The 23,459-nt window shown below is 38.9% G+C and overlaps 1 protein-coding gene across 1 annotated transcript in view; it reads left to right on the forward strand.

Moving 5' to 3' along the window:
- LOC126271977 (exocyst complex component 2) overlaps positions 1-14,488 on the forward strand; it is a 109,025-nt gene extending 94,537 nt beyond the window's left edge. The window contains exons 16-18 of the mRNA XM_049974442.1: positions 5,482-5,832; positions 11,607-11,666; positions 11,787-14,488. Of these exons, the coding sequence (XP_049830399.1) occupies positions 5,482-5,832; positions 11,607-11,666; positions 11,787-11,883 (508 nt within the window). The 3' untranslated portion in view covers positions 11,884-14,488. The remainder of the gene's footprint in view (positions 1-5,481; positions 5,833-11,606; positions 11,667-11,786) is intronic.
- The last annotated feature ends 8,971 nt before the right edge of the window (positions 14,489-23,459 follow it).

A 23,459-nucleotide genomic window follows, 5' to 3' on the forward strand; every position in this document is an offset into this window, starting at 1 on the left:
CATAATACTATTCAACCAGCTCATTAGTTGTTACCATTTTTAAAGCTAGAGAGCACTATGCAAAATTCAGAATTTTTTTCTTTGATTGCTCGCAAATGAGGGCTCACCAGGTCCTTGGACCTTCACCTACATCACCATATAAAGTGTTTCAAAAAGTCGATCCCACCTTTGGGGATGTGATGAACGTATACTGATAAACAAATGATACCAGTTTCAGAAAAATTGCAGTTTTATTAAGGAGAAAGTGCTTCACAAATTTTGCAAGTCCGTAATGTGTTCGTCCCTCTCTGGCTCTTATCCAATGATTTATAGAATTGCTGGATGTCCTCCTGAGGGATATCATGACCAATTCTGTCCAATTGGTGCATTAGATTGTCAAAAATCCCAAGCTTGTTGTAGGACCCTATCCATAATGCTCCAAATGATCTCAATTCAGGAGAGATTCAGTGATCTTGCTGGCCAAAGAAGGGCTTGGCAAGCAACAGAAACTCTCACTGTCTGCGAGTGGGCTTTATCTTGCTGAAATGTAAGCCCAAGATGGCTTGCCATGAGGGCAACAAAACGGGTCATAGAATATTATCAACATAGCTTGTGCTGTAAGAGTGCTGCAGATGACAACCAAAGGGGTCTTGCTATGGAAAGAACTGTTGTCCCACATCACCACTCCTGACTGTTAGGCTGTACGGCGGGCTATAGTTAGGATGGTATCCCACCACTGTCCGGGGCATCTCCAGACATTTGAATTGAGGCTCGCTGATCAGTGAAGATGTGTCTGGAGATGCCCCAGTCAGCGGAGGGATACCAACCTGACTGTAGCGCATCATACGGCCTGACAACCAGGATTTTATACTCTGGGCTGCAGTTTCTTTTCATAGCAGCACCTCTTTGATTGTAATTTGCGACATCTTTACAGCACAGTGGTATGTTGACAATATTCTACGCCCTGTTTTGTTGCCACTCATGGCAAGTCATCTTGGACTTAAATTTCAGCAAGATAATGCACACGCACACAGGGCAAGAGATTCTGTTGCTCATTGTTGTGCTTGCCAAACTTTGCCTTGGCCAGCAAGACCTCTCCCCAATTAAGAACATTTGGAGCATTATGGGCAGAGCCCTCCAACTAGCTTGGGATTTTGACAATATAATGCACCAATTGGATAGAATTTGGCATGATGTTCCTCAGGAGAACTGCCAACAACTCTGTCAGTCAATGCCAAGTCAAATAACAGATTGCTTGAGGACAAGAGATGGACCAAGACATTATTGACTTATTCAATTTGTGAAACTCTTTTCCCATGAATAAATCATTCCTTTTCTGAAATTGTAATAATTTGTTCATTTGTACTTGTTCATGACACCATCCCAGATGGATAATCCCTTCATGGTGCATCTTTTTCTTTTTCCCTTAGAGTGTATTTTATTGTTTCTTTCGTTTCCTTAATTTTGATGCTAAATTGGAGTATTGTGTTATACACCCAATACTACTTAAATTATTGATTTTTTAAAAATTTTGTGTTCATGCATCTTTAGCACAAACTATTTCATTATTCTTTACTCCACTTCCTACTAGAACTTATTTCACTATGTCCTGTTGTTAGTTTATTTGGACCTGTATCCGAGTTACACTTGTGTCTGTATGTTGACAGTATGTAATAACCCTGCACATTGAGCGATTTTCTACAGTCCTTCGTAAATTTAATGAACAGATCGTGCATTTCATTATGAATGTTTACTACCATTGGTGGAAATCTCTTTAATTTTTGATTCTCTGGATTCTCTGCCTTCAATTCTTGCTTATAGAGAGAGAGAGAGAGAGAGAGAGAGAGAGAGAGAGAGAGAGAGAGAGAGAGAGAGAGACAGACAGAGAGAATAAAGTCTTGATTATTTTCGTTGAGGTTTTTCTTAAAATCTGTGTTCAGTTTTTGTAAATGTTGCATTAATACACCCACACTTCTTCAATTATCAGTGTGATTGTCATCTATCACTGCCTCATGCAGTTTGATGCATACATTCAAATTTGAACTACCATTTTCAGTTGCCTCTATAATTCTGTTAATTAATCCTGATTAATTAATGAGATCCATATCAATTGTGTCTGGATTAACACTGTCCTAGCAATTACCATTCTCAGTTTGACTCACCATTATTATTCAAATATATGCTCTGCACACACAATTTATAGCTGGCTAATCATTCACTGTCTCTACCTTATTTCCTGTCCAACATTACTGGAAAATCTGCAAATTCACACACCAACATTGACACAAGCAATTGTGCTCTATATTCTGCAGCAGGATGATTGAGTGGTGTGCGTTTTTTAATGATGCTGCTGCCTCTCTCCACTCTTTAAGATGCTAATGATTTATCCTCTTTGACTGATAATCTGAGGAAGTGGACAATGATTGATTTAATTGAGAAAATTTATTAGCGAGTCACAGATTGTAATCGAAACCTTATTTTAGCAGTTTGAATACACTCAGCTTTGGCAACACCCCAAATGCAACCATATGACATTAATTATTTTGCACTGGAGACTTATGACTGTGAGAATGTGAGTGAGGTAATTATGCTCAAAACACACTAGTGGATGCAGCTGAACAACTCGCACACAGTCGGAACTGAACTCAACTGCAAGACTGCCACACTGAATGCTATTGCCAGGCAATCATAATTACTACCTCAGAAAGCATTTTCAGCATGCAAATGCTGAAATTGATTAAAGCAGTGGTAGCTGCAGTAACATAAAACACAATCTGTCAGGAAGCAAATCAATAAGCTTATGACCATTATCGCAAGGAATGATAAATATAGTGATGTGGGAGGATATAGGATCCTCACATAGTGAACACCTGGTGTATGTCATTTTGCATGTATATTTAAGAGTAATTCTAAGGCGTGATTTGATATGTAACAAAGTAATGGATTGAAGATATAAAATCTGCCATAAGGAATACAAATAAAAGGAGATTTATATTTGTAAAAAGAGTTCTGAGAAAATGGAGTGTTGTTGCAGTGTTTGGGATTGAACTTTTCAGAAAATCCTGTTTGATAAATTTGGAGAATTAATATTCTAGGAAGACTGAACCATTACACAAATAACCTGAAAACAGCTTTCGCATCCCGCAACTACCCTCCCAACCCGGTACAAAAGCAAATAGCTAGAGCCACTTCCTCATCCCCTCAAACCCAGAACCCCTTACAGAAGAACCCCAAAAGTGCCCCACTTGTGACAGGATACTTTCCGGGACTGGATCAGACTCTGAATGTGGCTCTCAAGCAGGGATACGACTTCCTCAAATCCTGCCCTGAAATGATATCCATCCTTCATGAAATCCTCCTCACTCCACCAAGAGTGTCCTTCCGCCGTCCACCTAACCTTCGTAACCTCTTGGTTCATCCCTATGAAATCCCCAAACCACCTTCCCTACCCTCTGGCTCCTACTCTTGTAACTGCCCCCCAGTGTAAAACCTGTCCCATGCACCCTCTCACCACCACCTACTCCAGTCCTGTAACCCGGAAGGTGTACACGATCAAAGGCAGAGCCACGTGTGAAAGCAACCACGTGATTTACCAACTGACCTGCCTACACTGTGAAGCCTTCTATGTAGGAATGACCAGCAACAAACTCTCCATTTGCATGAACGAACACAGGCAGACAGTGTTTGTTGGTAAAGTGGATCACCCTGTGGCTAAACATGCCTTGGTGCACGGTCAGCACATCTTGGCACAGTGTTACACCGTCTGGGTTATCTGGATACTTCCCACTGACACCAACCTATCAGAGCTCCGGAGATGGGAACTTGCCCTTCAGTAGATTCTCTCTTTCTGTTACCCACCAGTCCTCAACCTCCGCTAATTTCAAGTTGCTGCCCCTCGTACATCACCTGTCATTCAACAACATCTTTGCCTCTGTACTTCTGCCTCGACTGACATCTCTGCCCAACCTCTTTGTGTGTGTGTGTGTGTGTGTGTGTGTGTGTGTGTGTGTGTGTGTGTGCGCGCGCGTGCATACCTGTCCTTTTTCTCCCTAAGGTAAGTCTTTCCGCTCCCAGGATTGGAATGACTCCTTACCCTCTCCCTTAAAACCCACATCCTTTCGTCTTTCCCTCTCCTTCCCTATTTCCTGATGAAGCAACCTTGCATTGTGAAAGTTTGAAATTTGTGTTTGTGTGTTTTTTATTGTCTCTATCAACATACCAACGCTTTCTTGTTTGGTGAGTTACAGCATATATATATCCACGTGGAATGTTTCCCTCTATTGTGTGTGTGTGTGTGTGTGTGTGTGTGTGTGTGTGTGTGTGTGTGTGTGTGTGTGTGTGAGAGAGAGAGAGAGAGAGAGAGAGAGAGAGAGAGCGGGGTGGGGGTGGGGGGAGGGGGGTGGGCAATCCATGTGCGTAGTTAATTTCTGCTGGAACAATGTAACTTTAACTCCAAGGAAGGACATTGTTTGAAAACTTAGCAGCATTTTCAGTCTAACATTCCATCATTTTTTGGGATTTCAACTGGGAGATTATTAGCTGTTGTACTGAACAAATGATGAAATATTCGATCTGCCTGGAAAACTCCTGAACAAAATGATTAGTGGTGTTACAGAGCGCACAGAATTGTTTACTTTCTGATGATGTGTACTGTTTCACTTAAAACCCAGGGGAAGCGCACAATCAATTTCAAAGTGTTATCCGTGGAATGCAAGTACCAGCTGGATTGTGACGTGTGATAATTCTCTGACTTACTGATATGATATTGTATGGGACTTCACATGTATCACAGAGACTTGGTGATTAAATTTTCTTATCATAAAAAAAAGAAAGAAAAAAAAACAAAAAAAACACTGTTTTAAATATTCCTCAGTATGCTTTTACTTAAAATATTCTCTACAAATAGTAAATATAAGAAACTGTCAGCCTCGATTGCGGTAATGAAACCAACCTTTACCTAGGTTTCAGCCCAAATAATTGAGCCGCCTTCAGAAGGTATACCTGAATCTATAATTTATCTAAGAGGGCATGTTCTAGAAATAAAACTAAAACAGCCTGAATAGGCGTATTCACATCCAGCTATGTATTTGAGATATAATTGTTCAACAAAGTATGCAGACTTCTTTCAACTGTGGATTGTTCAACACATGACAAGGACAGTACCGCCACTACTTCTCTTCTACATTTTCAAATTTGAGAGACTGTCGTGTGACTTTAGACTGACTATTACTGGGAAAGAAAATATTGAGTGTGCAGTTCAGTGATAACTCTAGGTTCAGGTCTTCCACCAGTGAAAATTTGTAAAATGTCAGAAAGGAATGTACAGGTTATTGGTATTTGTAAGGCTGTCTCTTTATATGAAATAGCTCTTCAATGAACTGTTGACATGGAAAAAAAAAATGTATTGCTGTTCCAAACTGTGATGATATTGTATTTATAGAGCACACTTCAGTAATCATATGTTTATTATGTCTTTCTTTATGTGTTTTCTTTTACTTACAGACATGTGCTGGAAGTATATCTAGAGCAGAAAAGTGATCCACTGGTAGGAACTGTGGAACCATCTATGTACCTGGGTCGCTTCGACTGGGATACAACACTCAAGCCAGTGGACATAAGACCGTACGCGAAGGAGGTGATAGCAAATGTAACTGCAGTTCATGCGGAGGTACAACGCGTGTCGCCAGGCCTCGTACACCGTGTACTGTCACAGATTGTTGAAACTGTTGCGGAGGAGCTGGCTCGACTTATGAGTTGTGTGGCTCGCTTCAGCCTGCAGGGAAACCAGCAAGCTCGTGCAGATATAAGGGCAGTGCAGGAAGCTTTGCGCTTCTACACAACCCCTACAGCTCAGTAAGTGGCTTCTCAGAACCCTCCCATAGGCAGATTTCTTCCTTACCACTCTGTATTAATACACAGGGCATCACATCAAACTGTGCTGTCTGCAAGTATTATATATTTTTGATGTGACAAGAAAATGGCCTCAGACAAAGTTCTTTTGACTTCACATTATGTTACCAAAAATCACTTGTATGGCATATTCAATGACTAGCATTTTTTAGAAATGGTACTAGAGTTATTTGCTCTAATTACATATCTGTATTATAATATACAACATTAACATAACACAAGACTTACAGTAAACCAAAACTGAGGCGTATACAAAATTTTGTAAGCTTGGAATCTTAAAACACAGTGCAAGGAACATACGGGAATAACTCATTTGATTGGTCTGGTTGATTCATTCATTCATTTATTCACATTCATTTATAGACAGATTTCTTTGTGTGGATATCATGATTACACTTGCGAGTATACATTATTTACATCATAAATAAACAAGTTAGCTAATACAGAAACATCACCAGTGACATTTACAACTGCTCAAGAGTTACACATCAGTCATTTCACTGCATGGTATAATTCACAAGCTATATACGTACAATGATTACGACAGTCTAAAGTTCCGCTGTACCGAAGCCATGGTTTGATAGTTTTGTCACAGCATATAAACAACATAGTAAATGGTAGAGTTACTGGTAGCATTGATATCATTGGCAGGGAAAGAAATGTAAATGAATGTGTGACAGAGAAATTGTGAGCCAATGATGTCATTGTTTTTTGTTTGTTTGTTTTGCACATAATTAGAACCACACATCCTTCATTGTTAGTCCATCGTGTATTTTATATCCTTACCAAATGTAAATTGCACTTTATAAATAATAAAAACTAGTTGATGGTGTAACTGCTATCCTTTTATGCACAAACATAAAAAATCTTTATAATTGTTGTTGTTATTTTGTACCTCATAAAAGAATCTTCATCATGATCAAAGGCAAGAGTTTCCTGTTATTACTGATAAGTGCATAAGTTGCTTATGAATAACAGAAAAATTTTCTGTGCAAGATCAATGAAGTATTGAACTGATGTTATAAATCAACAATTTTCTTGTAAAAGCTGAGTTAAAGAAATGTCCGGTAGGTAAGCAACACACATAATGCACAGGTAACACGATCATGATCTTAACTGACCATGGATACTAAGAAAACTGCTGTTGTCTACACTTACTTGTGATAGTCTATGATAGCCTACAGTAGTTTTGCAACTCTACTACACACACACACACACACACACACACACACACACACACACATTGTGCTCTGTGGGTAATTTGTTATTGATCAGACTGAAGGTCTATTTGTAATAGTCACAAGCTTTATGCTGTAAACTCCTGAAGTGAGTTAAGACTATTACATAGTAAATATGTTTTAAGCCTTTTAAAAACTGGCATAGTCCCTCTGTCATTGATACTTTTTGCCAGTTAATTACACAACTGTCAGATAAAATATACTTGCTTGGGTCCGAACTTCGTTTATAGTTAAATGTAAGAAAGAACAACCATATTTGAGTGAATATAGGCTGCACTTTTTCCCCTGGATTTTGGCTTGAAAAATCATGATGCAGACTATAATCAAGATTCTCTCCCACTGCCCACCTCCTAAATATCATAAATCATCAATTTCAAAATGGCATGTTCATGTATCTTGTGGGTTGAAATTAACACCCTTGGAAGTTACACTGCAGTTACATTGTAAACCATCCAAGACTCCAGAAGAAAATAGCAGAAAAACTTATACCTTATGTACAAATGCAGTAGTTATTCTTGTGAAAAGAGAAAAGCAACTTATTTTCACAAAACTGCACCAGTCACTTCCCACTTTCTCAGTATTGCCAGCATCTGGTTCTTCATCATTGCTAGATGATCCAGAATTCCGCTTAGACTCACTACCACAAAGAAGGTCATCTTAATTTCCATCAACATTATTGGAAATTCCATTGACTGCCAAGAAGCTAAAATGCAAGGGAAGACTTATGACATAGGCACACATTGCAAATGGCCTCCGGCATTGAAGTTGCTTTGTTCCTGATATAATTTCTGTAGAAATGCCTTACACTAGCTTTGACTGTATAATTGATTTCTACCACCAAAGACAGCAAACACTTGTCAAGGCATCAGGAATAATGACTAGGTAATAGTTTCCTTCTTTCAGGGGCACTGATAACCTCAGTGTTGAGTGCCTGTGAGCTCGAAACACACACACACACACACACACACACACACACACACACACACACACACACACACACACACACACACACCTATTGTTCCGTTCAGTTTTTGTTTCACTTGATCTCCAGTGGGCCCGTAAAAACTATCAGAATAGACTGGCATTTGGTCTGCATTCCTTATGTAAATAAAGATCTTGTCATCAAAGTTGGACCATGGAATGCTGAAAAGATACCCCTGAGTCAGTTTTTGTGTGATTGTAGTTCTGCGATGAAAAGATAGATTATTTCGTATTTATTGACAAACCCAGCCATGTGAAACTTTGTATTCCAGTATCAAAATGTTTCTTCTATGTGTTATTTTCCAGCCTTCAGTTGGAGTCATTTCACTTGTAATGGCATATCCACACTTCTGTTTTGAACTACAAGATCAAACAAGTCTTTTTTCCTCATCTGGATATTTGAATTTTTGCTCTCAAAATGAACACTGATATTTCGAATTATGTGAGAGTTTCTCTTCACGTGCACACCACCAATGGGGACCAAAGACCAAGCAGTTTGGTCCCCCCCCCCTTTAAACAAACCAGCCAACACCCCCCCCCCCCCCCCTCATCAGCATGAAATCTACATGCAGATCATCCAGATTCCTGGTTTCCGTGTTCCTATGTATGGCAGATACTTGAAGTTTAAATTTCACTTTGTAGCTAGAATGGTCCTTTACCATCATCACTCACAAACTAAATGATCAGCTTTTCTCTTGCACTAAGTTTGGAACTTCCCTACACTCTCTCTTAAATTAGTCACTTCACCAGATCTCCCAGTATGCAAAATCAGTCCTTTTTGTGATGAGTCATCCTTTGTAATGATGTAGTTGAAGAAGGGGAGGTGAGTGAGGTGAGAGGTGGGGTGCAGATAACCCTAAGGGCCTAAAGTGCACAGTTGTTGATATTGAGACTGTAGCATATATGCGTGCACCCTACATCTATGGATTATATGGTGAAACACCTTTGTCTCCATTGTTGGCCCACATTGTATATATGAACATTCATGCAAACCTGGCTCACCAGTTTCTCTGATATTTATTTCCAAATGGGTCCAAAGCACAAAGCACAACATTGTTTGTTCTGTTCTGCTCTATTTTTATGTAGTGTTGACAACATAACTTAATGTCTGCATCATGTACATAGTACTACTACTTCATAATTGGAGGTATATTCACAGTTTTTCCTCAACTTCAAGTCCCAGTACATACTTAATGAAAAAGATGATGATGAGGATGATGGAGAGTTGGAATAGGTCATAATTGTATATGTGATGTATTTAGTATCTGTTCTTTGTTCTGATTCTAGTTTCTTATTAATTACAAGCTTTACAGCTGTCCAAACACACTATGACGCTGAAACTTGGTTAAAAAACAAGTCAGACCTTTGTCACCGGTCTTTCGTCTACAAATATGATTTTCACAAACATCTATTTCTCCCAAAACTTTGTGTCATGTCTTTTGGGCCGTTATGGTTCTCATTTCTTCAATTCTTTTCCTACTTAAACTTCCTACTGACACCTGCCCTATTGGTGATGAGTTACCCTTAGTTATGCAAGAGGTAAAGGAGGGGACTGCGAGAGATGCAACTCAGAATACTGTCTAATTGAACTTTCTCGGAAATTTACTAGTGTGGCTTATAGTACAGATTTGCTTTTTGTTGTAATCTGTCAAGAGTTTAACTTCAGCCTATGTTTACACAAATATACAGGATGAAAAGTATTTAAACCGACAAACTCTGGGAGGTTGTAGGGGACATCAAAACAAATACTTTCCCCTAATTTCATTTTTTCCTATGAGGATTATTTAAACCGGTGGAGGCCGTATTATGATCGTCAATTGTTAGAGGGCGTATTACGCTCTTCACTTGTAGGCAACTGTTGTCCACCAGTGTAGTAATGCATTGTCTCTGTTTACTAATGGAGCGATACACCTGGAGTGAGTACACTGATATGGTTGGTGTGTACTACATAGTACACCACAACAGACGAGCTGCACAGTGGGTTTATCAACAACAATATCCTAATCGCCGTATCCCATATCGTACAACCTATGCTGCTGTGTACCAATGTCTGCTTGACACCGGGTCATTTAGCAGATTACCTGGACAGGGACACCGTCGCACGGTAAGAACGCTGCAATTTGAGGAAGCTGTCTTGCAGCGTGTGGAGCGGGATCCTTCAATCAGCACTCGTGCAATTGCACGTAACATGGGGACGAATTAGACTAATTTAAGAACAGTCCTTTGATAGCAGTTGTTACGTCCATTTCACTTACAGTGTGTCCACAATATGGAACCAGTTGGTTATTCACCCAGAGCACAGTTTTCGCAGTGGTACCTGGAACAGTGTGAAATACATCCTACATTTCCATCCTCTGTGTTGTTTACTGATGAAGCAACGCTCGGGAGTGATGGAGTCTTCAACGTGCACAATTCGCATGTTTGGAGTGAGGATAACCCACATGCCACAGTTACTAGCGCTCATCAAGTGCGGTCGGTGTTGTTGGGGACTGTTTAATTGGGCCATATCTGCTACCTAGGCCATTAAATGGCAGACACTATTACAATTTTCTCGCCAGAGCGTTGCCAGAATTGCTGGAAGATGTCCCGCTCCCTACAAGACAATGCAGGTGGTTCCAACATGACAGGGTGCCGGCACATTTCAGTCATCTTGTTCTTGGGTTCCTGGACCAACAGTTCCCCGAAAAATGGATTGGCAGAGGTGGTTCTGTACCAAGGCCTGCTCGATCCCCAGATATGTCCCCTCTGGACTCTTTTTGTGTGGGGAGAGATGCGCAACCTTGTTTATGCAACTCCTGTTGCATCAGAAGAGGATCTAGTTCCCCAGATAGTAGCAGCAGCAGGAACAATTCAGGATACTCCTGTGGTTTTTGCCTGTGTCAGACAGAACATGATCCGACGGTGTAACCTTTGTTTATGTGTCAATGGAGGCATTTTTGAAAATCTACTGTAATTGAAATTGGGTTGTGTTAATGTGTTGTATCTTCGTCATAAAAAATGGAAAAGTGTTTGTTGGTTTAATTAATTTGCCACCAGAGAAATCTTCCTCTACCGGTTTAAATAATCTGCATAGGAAAAAATGACATTAGGGAAAAATATTTGTTTTGATGTCCCCTACAACCTCCCAGAGTTTGTCAGTTTAAATACTTTTCACCCTGTATGTGGTTTCATGATAATGCATGGAGCTGTTTACCAAGTGTAGCTGCATATTATTATTATTTTTGTTGTTTTAAACTGTATTTTTGAAGTTGTATTCACTTTGAACTGTGAAAATACCCCACATATTAAACAGCTCTTTGCAATGGATCTTCATATTAGTATTTGTAATTATTCTGATGGCCCTGTTTTGCATTTTGAATACATTGTCTGGCTTCTGAGCATTAATCACAAACTTTTTTTACATTTTATTCTTTTGTTTGTATTGGAGTAATTTTTTAGTTACATATAGTGTATCCCTGTGTTGGCCATTTCTGTACTGATGTTATGTTTTCACTATAGGGGATTCTTTGAGGAAGCACTGGAAGCGATACCTCCACTAACAAATGCAGCAGACAAGCAGTAAGTAAAACATCTTGTAGACTTTTCTTTAATATGTAGCTGCTATCTTTATTTTTGTATGAGATGGGAGATTTTTCTCCAACCATTGAATATCTGTAGATGTGATCTCTTTTTTAACAGGGTTGTTGAAGACATCCTTGCCAAGTTTAGAGTGAACATGCGACTGCAGCTTTTGTGTTTCTGTGATCCAAAGACACAACAGACACAGGTCATTTGATTCTAGCAAGAGGAGGAGACAGCTTTCGGCTGCTCACTCCAGGCCATCCTTTTTCCAGCAGACATTTACTGGGAAACTCCAGTGTAGAACAGAACAGGTACTGGAGAACACGTGCAATATTGTTTGGAATAGTGGACCTTGGTGTTTGTTAAACTTTCCACATGCTAGTAGCTGGAAAGTTCAGTCAGTACATAAGTGGTATTCACAAAGTGAATGTAAAAGTAATAACAATTCTTTTTAAGAAAATGCTCTCTTCATTGTAAGGTGCTGTTAGCGCTGAAATCTGTAGCTCGTGATTCCATTGGCCATTTCTAGCTACTACCAAGTAGGTACCTAGAATGGTAACTAGTATCAATATATTGTAACATAAGTACTGGAATCAGACTGTGACTTCATTTTATAGAAGCAGTAGAGTTTCCATGCATATGTGTCTGTGCTGCATGTAATATTTTTCTACTGTTGTTGAGAGTCAATTTTTTTTCACAAGTATGTGCTCAAAAGCTTTCACTCACCAGCGAACTCATCATCCTTATGCCTCTCCAGAGTGCTTATAATATATTGCAGTTCATTATACAACAAATACACATATAGCCAATTTGACCGCAAAAGTGTGCTGTTGAGGTGTTTTGCACTCTGGACAATTTCCTAATACTAGGTAGTAATTCAACATTGTTCTTTGATGCAGTGACATTTCATTACTTTCAGTTTCAAAAATTTATTTAACGTAGTTCTAATACATATTGTATTTCTGAGTGCAAATGCTTTTCAGATTTTCTTTGCTGTAAATATTATAGAAACTTCAGCTTGTAGCATTTTTGTAAAAAGAAAGATAATGTAGTTGTTGTTTGGTGCCAGTTAAGTGCCCTTGGACATTCTCTTGGGTTCATTCACCGCCATGGCGGAAGAGATGGTGATAAGAAATGCAGGATACCTTGTAAAATGTGCCTTGTTTTTTATTAACAGTTGTTGTTCTGCCAAGGACTTCATTTGATCTATGAAACTAGACAATACTGAACTTATATACTGTTAACAAGGGCCTGTAACTTGTACTATCATAATATGTACTGTTCTGCAGACTGATATTTGTTCCTCTTGGTTTGTTATTTCATGCTTTTTCCTAACAGGTGTGATTGTTAAGGAAAGTTAGTGATATTGTTTCTAAGCAGAAACTTATATCAAACTGAAATACCCCACTATTTGTTTCTAGAGCTTTCCTCATATTCCCCTTGTTATTCAGTTTGTGATCAATACCTTTCGACTTCGGAGCTGTAATCATTGCTCATTATAAAAGCAACACCGATAATATAAATACAGAAAACTTTCATTTCTCAAATGAGATAACAGAAAAGAAATGAATACCTGATTTACTTGTGCCCATATATACTGTTTTTGAGGCATTAATGTTACTGATAGAACACTTCCACAAGCTAAAAATGTATAGAAAGTGATCTGCATTATTGACAGTCAATTCGTACTTCTCAGGAAGCTATTGGAGGCAGCTCAGCTGAAAAACCACTTTCATAAATATTGTTATGATGAATGTCAGGATGTGTGCGATTGTCATTGTTTGTAGTTGAATGCTATATACTATAGTTGTTTTATCTGGCTGACAGGAGAATCCTAAATGCATCTCAATTTCTAGAGTACAAACAAGTGTAAAGAGCACATAAGAGTACGTTTTCTTTCCATGTTGTATTTTCTTTCATTTACATGTGGTTTTTCCCATGCTAAGAAATGCCTCTCACCCTTTTTTTGTATATACTGCCGTTGTAATTTGCGATAGAAATGAAATTTATTGTAGCTTGTAATGAATGAATTGTATAATTACGCTATCTGAGAGGATTCCTCCGAAGGCTGTTTGAAGCTTTAAAACTTGGGTCACTCCATATCCCATCAGAACAATTTATTTATTATATGTATTAAAGAACATTTATAGCTACACAATAACAATACTTATTCCATTTTTATTTAACTTTGGTTTAACATTAGTACATGTAATAGTGTACAAATAGCCCTAGGCCTTCCAGTTCTATGACATTATCTCAGGATGCTTGTACTGTTTATTTCATTAGGCTGGAACTAGTTGATATGTAGCATATGTGTGTATAGTGTGAGGTGTGATGCAAGGTTGCTGTAATGAGCCTTTATACCAAGTATCAGTGTCAGGTATTTCTTAAGTTATCTATTGTTTAGTGTGAATGACAGATGTACAGCTTAAAGAATGTGTGCACACATCAGAGTTATTTATTTTTCAGTTCACCAGTCATTGAATATTTAATTCTCTCATTTCGTGTTCAGAATAAACCCTGGATGATGATTCCTTGTACAGTTTATAATTGTTAATGTTATTATTATTATTATTATTATTATTATTATTATTATTACTATTACTCATACACTTGTTTACATGTGAGTCATGAAAAGGCTTTTAGTTTGTGTGTGTGTGTGTGTGTGTGTGTGTGTGTGTGTGTGTGTGTGTGTGTATGTGTTGGTTGCCACTTGTTTGAAGAAGAAAAAACGAATTAATTGTGATACTGTAGTAGAAATAAAAGAACTTGTTATGAAATTACATTACCTGATAATAAATTATTTTTCAGTAAGCTTAGCTGTGACTTTTTAACAGTCCTTGACCTTTGAAATGAAAATAAATAATTAAATTGTGGAATGTGCAACGTGTCTAATTATGAAAGTTGAGTAATGTAGTTGTTGACAACAGTGATGCACATAGGCTGCAGTGTTAATGCTACAAAGATACAAGATAGCACAATACATATCTGTATTAGGTCTCCAACAGTTGAAGAGTAACAAAATATGTGCATATAAAATATCCTAACATATGAATTGATTGAAGACTTCTTTGTGAACAGAACTCGGTATGCTTTTTTTTAATGGAGAGTCATTGACAAGGTAATGTTTGGCATACCAGAGGCAGTCTGATAGAGCCATTGTTGTTCAGATGACATGGATGTGTACTGGGAGGTGACATCATCTGAAACTTGCTTTGAAATGCATAGAGCTGATGATCAATACCTGGTACTAAGCATGGCAGCTGTTTCTTAAACATAGAGAATCATAATGTGGCAGTTATAAAGAGACTGAGAAACGTGATATCATCTGACTACACAATTAGCGATCAACAACTGGAATCGATAATAATTTTCGAGTATCTTGATGTATCTGTCCTGAACAATTTATGATTGCACGGCTAGAATTTAGCCATGAGGAAGTTAGATAAGACACAGTTTTTGGAAGAATACTAAGGAAGTGTAACTCTCATACAAAAGAGGTTGCTTAAAAACTCTGTGTTCAATCAACTCTTGAGTTTAGTCTGTTACTTTGGGACCCTTGTCAAGTAGGATTAATAGAGGAGATAGAGATAATTTAAAGATGAGCAACACAATTACTTCTGCCAGCATTCATCTTGTGTAATGGCTATGGTACTGAACTTGGAGAAGTTAGGGCCCATACAGACAGATACTAAGTCTGTCTTCCCAAGTATCATCCACAAACAGAATCAGAAGAGGGAAAATGAAACTGGTACTATGTGTTCCCCTTCACTGCATGCCTTACAGTGCCCCCCCCCCCCCCTCCCCTCCCCCTCCCACCGGTCTACTGCAAGGTAAAGATGTAGATTTGCAAGTTGTGTGCCTTTCAGCCCTCTCAATACTCATGCCTATTAATGTGTTGAAAGAAAAGTAAATGTAATACAAAATGTTGTTTTCATCTACCATTTTGTTGTTTCTCCATAGTTGATCTGGAATATTTACTAAGAAAAATATATTGTTTTATGTGCTAGGTATTGTGAACTATCGCAACTTAATATGGCAGTGCTCTTTCCTCACGGTTTTCCCCCTTTTCTCCAAACTAAATTTATGGGTCTGTGAATGTCATCATAATAGAGAGCCTTTCAGAGGTGTGAATAAAAAGTAAAAATTAAAAGAGAGAAGCAATCAATGCAGGTAATTGCTGTTAAGTTTATTACCAACTGATCATAGTGAATGCAAATTTACTCACACTGATAAATAAGGCAATTACATCCAGATCATTTAATATGTTGTTGTATTCAGTCAAATGCAGCATTCTGTGCTAGTCTGATGTGTGCAAGTCCCTTCACCTCTACATAACTATTGTAATCTACATCCATTTGGACCTGCATACTGTATTCAAGCCTTGTCTCCCCTACAATTTAACCCAACACTTCCCTCCATTGCCAAATTAGCAATTCTTTGATGCCTCAAGATGTGCCCTATGAACTGATCCCATTGCTGATTCAAGTTGTGCCATAAATTTCTTTGGAACCTGTGGTCGGAAATGCAAATTTATTGTCTGATGGACATATGAAATGTGATCATAAAGTAACAGGATTTTTTTTTTTTATTAAAGATCTTTATTTATTTACCATCATCAACTTTGTCCCCTTCAAGGTACTGGTAATCCCCCTCAGATATAATACACTTGTGCTGGCATTTTTTCCAATCATGCAAGCACTTCTGGAACTCACTTCCGTTATTGAGCTCAGCACCAACATCAGTTCTATTTCTATCCCATCAGCGGTGGCAAAGTGACATCCTTTCATGGTTCTTTTCAAGCTTGAGAACAGAAATACATTTGAAAAAAATCATGACCAAGCATTGAGGTGTGAACGGGAACATTATCGTGATGCAATTTCCATAGGTGGTTTTGTCACAGTTCTGCTCATTTTCTTTGAATTGCTTCACACAAACAGCACTTCCAGGTAGTATTCCTTATTGACCGTATGACCACAGGGTTGCCACAGATTTCCCCAAGTGAAGTTCTCTGATATTTCCCTGATTTCCATACAGGTTTTAGCATTTTTCCCTGACAAATTTTGAGATCTCAAGGGCAAGTAAACACCTAAGTTGACAAAAAGTGTAAGGACTCCCATATTTCTCCTCCATGTGAGCAACAATCTTAGGTACTAACATAAACGTCTTTTGTAATTAACCATTTTTAGATGGAGAAAGCAAGCCAAATAGTGTATGTGTTTCATTAAGACCACTGTTGTTATTTTAATTCAATAAAATGAAACACATTTGGTGACAAAAATACGTATTTCCTTCGAGTTGCAAGACAGATTTAAAATACCTTCACTGGTTTCAGAAATAACCTCAGAAAAAAGTAGGCCCTCTTGAAAGTGTATAAGGCAGGGAAGAGTTGTGTAAATCAACACTACATGTGACCACCAATAAAATGTTGGTTCTACTGTAACAACACAGTCGTTCAATGCTAGGGCTTCCCGCCAACTGGAGCTGTAGAGAAGAGGCTACAGAACAAGGCAGTACCTGCCGCATACCAGTGCTGCCAACTGTTGAAGAGTTACGAAGGTGGAGGCACTACTTTTCAGTTGTATGCATACACAGACACAAGCAGACATATATGTCTGCTTGTGTCTGTGTATGTATGGATGGATATGTGTGTGTGTGTGTGTGTGTGCGAGTATATACCTATCCTTTTTTTCCCCCTAAGGTAAGTCTTTCCACTCCCGGGATTGGAATGACTCCTTACCCTCTCCCTTAAAACCCACATCCTTTCATCTTTCCTTTCCTTCCCTCTTTCCTGACGAAGCAGCCGCCGGTTGCGAAAGCTCGAAATTCTGTGTGTGTGTTTTATTCATTGTGCCTATCTACCGGCGCTTTCCCGCTTGGTAAGTCTTGGAATCTTTGTTTTTAATATATTTTTACCATGTGGAAGTTTCTTTCTATTTTATTGTACAGATATTGTGTGATTTTTTTTTTCCCGAAGAACATATGAATACATAGCATGCAAACTGCCAATGACTACCACAATTTTCTTCTTCTTATCATCCACACTTTCAAATATATAAATTATTTATGAAGTGCCAAAATGTGCTAAGATAAGTAAAATGTCTATAAAATACCACACTGTACAATGTACTTGGGGTGAGAGAGCCGCAATTCCTGAAAACCATCACCCGTGGCCTCTGGCCTGCCGAGGAGCACCACAGTTCTGCGTCCTTGGATAAAAAATGAAAATCGGCCACATTACGCCACACACAAACAGATCTGGCCTGCCGGCAGATCAGTGAGACTAGATCCAATGGGCAGGGCTTACACATTAGTTCGAAACAGTGGGCTACAGATCGGCAGGCCCAATCCATTACAGATACCAGCAGAATTGGCCTCCAGTTTCGGCTTGTCATGGAAGTCCACTTGTGTGGCCAGCTATTCATGTGCCACAGACACCATGTTGATGAAATGAGACAGTGATGATAGATCCATGCAACGGATAACTTGCACAAATACTCTGAGAATCAATGTTAATGAGGATATGTAGCAGCTCAGAGTAAAGATGATCACTGAGCTGCTGACAGGCATGTAGAAAAGACAATCACACTCTCATAACTAAATTTTCGGCCATAGCCTTTGTCAGAAAATGAGAGCACACACACAGCCACTCAGACACAACTCTTGCACGAATGACCGCAGTCTCTAGCTGGTGCATCAACAATCTCCGAGAATCAGGTCCAAACAAACTACTCCTCACACCTCCCTATCTCTCGTCGGCAGCTTCTAGGCTAGTGGCAAGAAGTGGTGGGAGCACTGACTGCAAGCTGAGGGGAATGGTAGGAAGGGGAAAAGCAGTAAGAATGAGGGAGTGCGGAAGTGGTGCACATACTCAGCTGTGCCCAGGCAGCGATGATGCATGACATCTCATTAAACAAAGCATTTCATGTGCTGAGACAAAAATGAGATTTTTCCAGTGTTTTCCTTTTTTCTTCAAATTTCGCCGATCTTTTCCTGGTTTTCTGACACATTTGAAATTCCCCGATTTCCAAACTCATGGCAACCCTTGACCATAAGGCTGGAACTTGTGATGCACTGTTTCATTGTAATCGAAGAAAACAGTGAGGAGAATCTTCACATGTGATCGAACTTGAATTTTTTTTTCATTCTTGGCTCTTTAGGCAGTTTTCATTGGGAGAGTTGGATCTCAGTTTTGACATAGTACCTGGGCACACGTTTTGTCGCCTGTTATAACTTTGTTTAGAAGTTCTGGATCATTTTTGACTTCATTCAGCAATTGCTGAGTGATGTCCATGCGATGCTGTTTTTGGTTGAAATGTTTCTGGAACCATTGTCTTTAGTCCTTCCACATTGTCATCAGTGAATGACTTGCTAGGCCAAAGTTGTCATCTTCATCATCTTCTTGACCCTCTTTGAAAAGTTTGTACCACTTGTAAACCCTTCTCTTGCTCAAAGTAGATTTTTCAAAAGCCACAGTCAGCATTTTTAATGTGGTGGTGCATTTTATTCCATTTTTCAAGCAAAATTTAATGCATATCCTTCGATCCATTGTTTTTTAAAGTAAAAATTCTCCAAGTACTTGGAAACACATATAACCTTTTCAACTTTCTGCAAGAAACTAAATATTCAAAACAGCTGAAAAGGCAACAATACATCAGAAACATGTGTACCAACAATTTTTTTTTTTTTAAAAAAAAATTGAAAATTGGGTGGATGAAGCTTGTAAGATAAAAATTTTCCTGTTACCTTTTGATGAAACTATGTATGCAGGCGTAACAACAATGTAGCTCATAGTAAATGTTCAAAGCAATGACTGCAAGTCTCAGTGCATGCAGTTCTGCTGCACTGGAACAGGCAGTGGATGATAAAAAGCGTATCTCCCTGACCACCAAACAGGCCTGCTTGCTAAGGTCCAAGCTCCCTGTCTCCTTGTACAACAGACACAAGGCGTCTTTGAGAGAGTGCGGAAGAACTTCATGCACTGTTGCTACGCTTGCACTGAGACTGGTGGTTGCCACTTTGAAAAATCACTGTGAGCTATATTTTTGTTATGTGGGGTACACTAGTTATGCCCACAACAAAATAAATATGCGTTCTGACTATTGGTTCCCAATCTCAATATAATCAGTTTTGAACGCATTTCATCTGTTTCAGTTTGGCCCAGAAGGTTTGAGACGCCCTGTATGTAAATCCTTAGTACTCTTCTATACCACCTCATTCCAGAACCTTCAGATCTCTACTTGTCTTTACTATTTATCATCCATGTTTCATTTCATAAAAGACAAATACTTTCTATTTTCCAAATGTCTTCTAAAAGTTAAAATATCCCTCTTTTTGAGTAACACTTGTCTTGCTACTGCCAATATGCATTTTATATGCTCGACAGCTCATATCGTTTGTTATTCTGCAGCTCAGATTGCAAAACTATCCCTGAACATCCTCTGATTTAATTTACCACATTCCATTATCCACGTTTGACTTTTGTTGATATTCATCTTACCTTCCCAAGACATTATTGATTCTGTTCAACTTATCTTTCAAGTTCTTTGTGTTTTTGATAGAACTCCATCACCTGCAGACCTTAAAGTTTTATTTTCTCTCCCTAAATTTTAATCGCATTTCCAAATTTATCCTTGAATTCCTTTTCTGCTTATTCAATCACAAGAATATCACTGGGTTCCCCGTATGCAATATGCTTAGTCTTTGTAAAATTCAACTTTGATAGTATTCCTGTCAAACACTCAGCTATACGGTGTGTGGTTATCTGTAATATTTCCGTTATTTTTGTTCCACTCAGGACTTCTAGTGTTGTATTAATATTCTCTCATGTATTTAATGATTTCTGCAGCATTATTGCATTCATCACATGACACTGGTGTGTTCTTGGAATTACATCAATAATAACAGAATTACCATGTCAGTTTCCTCTTAAATGGGATATTGGAAGCCAAGTAGATATGTTTACAAGGTAGGGGTTTACTAGGAATAGGTTTGAAAAAGATGGGCACATTTTCGTTCTTGAACATCTTAATAAACTTACAGTTGGGTCCAGATATCAACTGAGGTACAGACTTTTTTTGTACGAGGGCTGTACAGAAAGTAGGGAACGTTTCCATCTGACACCGCTAGGCGTGCGCCGATCACATATATTTTGGTACGTGCGTGCTCGGCAGCTCAGTTGGCATTCATCCGTGACAGCGGGAAAGTCTCTGCGCATCTGGTTTTTTTTATATTCGAATTTGAAATGTGCGCTGCAATCGAAAATCCCGCCAGTTTTGAGGTGCGGTCTGTGATACGGTTTTTATTGGCAAAAAACCTAAGACCTATAGAAATTTATCGTGAACTGTACAAAATGTACGGAAACAATGTAATGAGTTAATGTTCTGTCTGGAAATGGTGCATTTGGTTTAAAAATGATGGAACCAATGTTCATGCTGAAGAGAAGGGTGGATGCCCAAGCATTGTGACTGACAATCTTGTCACTAAAGTTGATGAAACGATTCGTGAAAACTGTTGTTTGAAATTATTACTCAAAAGCTAGGCTACCACAAATTTTATCCACGATGGCTGCCCAAAATGCTTACAGAGCACCGTAAAGAACAGCGAATGGCGGTTATTTTCACATTTCTGGAGGCCTACCACAAACATGGTGATTCATTACTGGATTGAATCATGACTGGTGACGAGACTTGACTGAAACATGTCAATTGTGAGACAAAATTACAGTCCATGGAGTGGAGCCACACAAGGTCCCCTCAAAAACCTAAAAAATGTTTGCGAACATTGTCAGCAAGGAAGTTGATGGCGACACTGTTTTAGGATAGGCAAGGTGTGCTTCTTATTGATTTTGTCGAACGTGGAGCAACTATGAATTCTGCCCGGTTCTGTCAAACTTTTCACAGCCTTAGAAGAGTAGTTCAAAACAAATGCCGAGGAAAACTGATAGCAAAAATTTTGTTTTTGCACAACAATGCCCGACCTCACATGGCAAACCACTCCAGAGAACTCCTTAATTCATTCAAATGGGAAATTTTCGCTCATCCGTCCTACAGCCCTGATCTTGCAGCAAGCGACTTCCACTTGTTTCCCAAGATGAAGAACTGGCTTGCAACGCAGTGCTTTGATGACGACACGGAACTCCAGGCGGGCGTGACTCACTGGCTGAAGTCTCAGGCGGCAGAATTTTACGACGAAGGTATTTCAAATCTTGTCCACCCCCATGACAAGTTCCTCAATGTGTTTGGTGACTATGTGGAAAAGTAGAATGTCAGTCACTCTTTCAGATGTATATAATAAAATATATTTCTTGTCCTTAGTTTTTTTTAATGCCAAAACGTTCCCTTCTTTCTGAATAGCCCTCGTAAAAGCTGTCATACATCATGGCATGGAAGAAGTGTGGCGTAGGTAGATCGCTGGAGGGAGTTGATATCACATCTACATCCACAAGTCACCTAATTCCCGTAAATTCCGAGGATGGGGCGATGAGCTCTGACCCCATATTCAGTCACATTCTAGACATATTCGACCGGATTCAGATATGGCGATTTGCGAGCCAGCACATTGGCTGGGTCGGCCACTGTTCCCCAAACCACTCCATCACACTCTTGACTTTGTGACATGGCGCATTACCTTGTTGAAATGAAATAGAATGGAATCTTTTTTGAAAGAATACAAAAATATGTGCATATCGTAATAGTCATTCTAATTTTAAAGACTGTTTTTTGAAGAAAATGGCTTAGCATCTTGTAATGACATTCCTTATGTTATGGAGACGTTTGGTATTGAGTATAACTCAACAAAATTGCGTTTGTTGATTGATGCCTCTAAACTTAGTTTAGAAGTAGTGTTTCTTCATGAAATCGATACCTTCCCATCAATACCTTTTGCACACTCTTCTAGTATGATAGGAAGGTATGAAAACTTTAAATTTATGCTGGAAAAAGTTAAGTATGCAGTACATGAGTGGAATGTATGTAATGATATGAAGGGAATTGCACTTATTCTGGTCTGCAGCTTTGTTACACAAAATACTGCTTTTTGTGTCACAGAGGAACTCATTATGTTAGAAAGGAATGGCCCGAAAACGTGTTGGACAACACTCCTGGTTTCATGTACTTAAGTTTGGTATAAATTTAGTGAAGGAAAAGTTAAGGCGTATTTCTGGGTTCACAAATGCGATGACTGATGTATGATGAAATATTTGAGGACCCATTGTATTTACTGGAGAAACCAGCTTGCCAAACATTAAAAAAAAATGGCAGTTTTTTGGAATATTGAGAGGTGGGAAATTATCGTGCTATTGTTAACGATCTTTTAAAAATTAAGTTGTTATGTTGTTGTTGTGGTCTTCAGTCCTGAGACTGGTTTGATGCAGGTCTCCATGCTACTCCGTCCTGTGCCAGCTTCTTCATCTCCCAGTACCTACTGCAACCTACATCCTTCTGAATCTGCTTAGTGTATTCATCTCTCGGTCTCCCTCTACGATTTTTACCCTCCACGCTGCCCTACAATGCTAAATTTGTGATCCCTTGGTGCATCAGGACATGTCCTACCAACCGATCCCTTCTTCTAGTCAAGTTGTGCCACAGACTTCTCTTCTCCCCAATCCTATTCAATACCTCCTCATTAGTTACGTGATCTATCCACCTTATCTTCAGCATTCTTCTGTAGCACCACATTTCTAAAGCTTCTATTCTCTTCTTGTCCAAACTAGTTATCGTCCATGTTTCACTTCCATACATGGCTACACTCCATACAAATACTTTCAGAAACGACTTTTAACAAATTTCT

Source organism: Schistocerca gregaria, chromosome 5 (assembly GCF_023897955.1).
Source record: "Schistocerca gregaria isolate iqSchGreg1 chromosome 5, iqSchGreg1.2, whole genome shotgun sequence".
In the NCBI taxonomy this organism is placed as follows: Eukaryota; Metazoa; Arthropoda; class Insecta; order Orthoptera; family Acrididae; genus Schistocerca; species Schistocerca gregaria.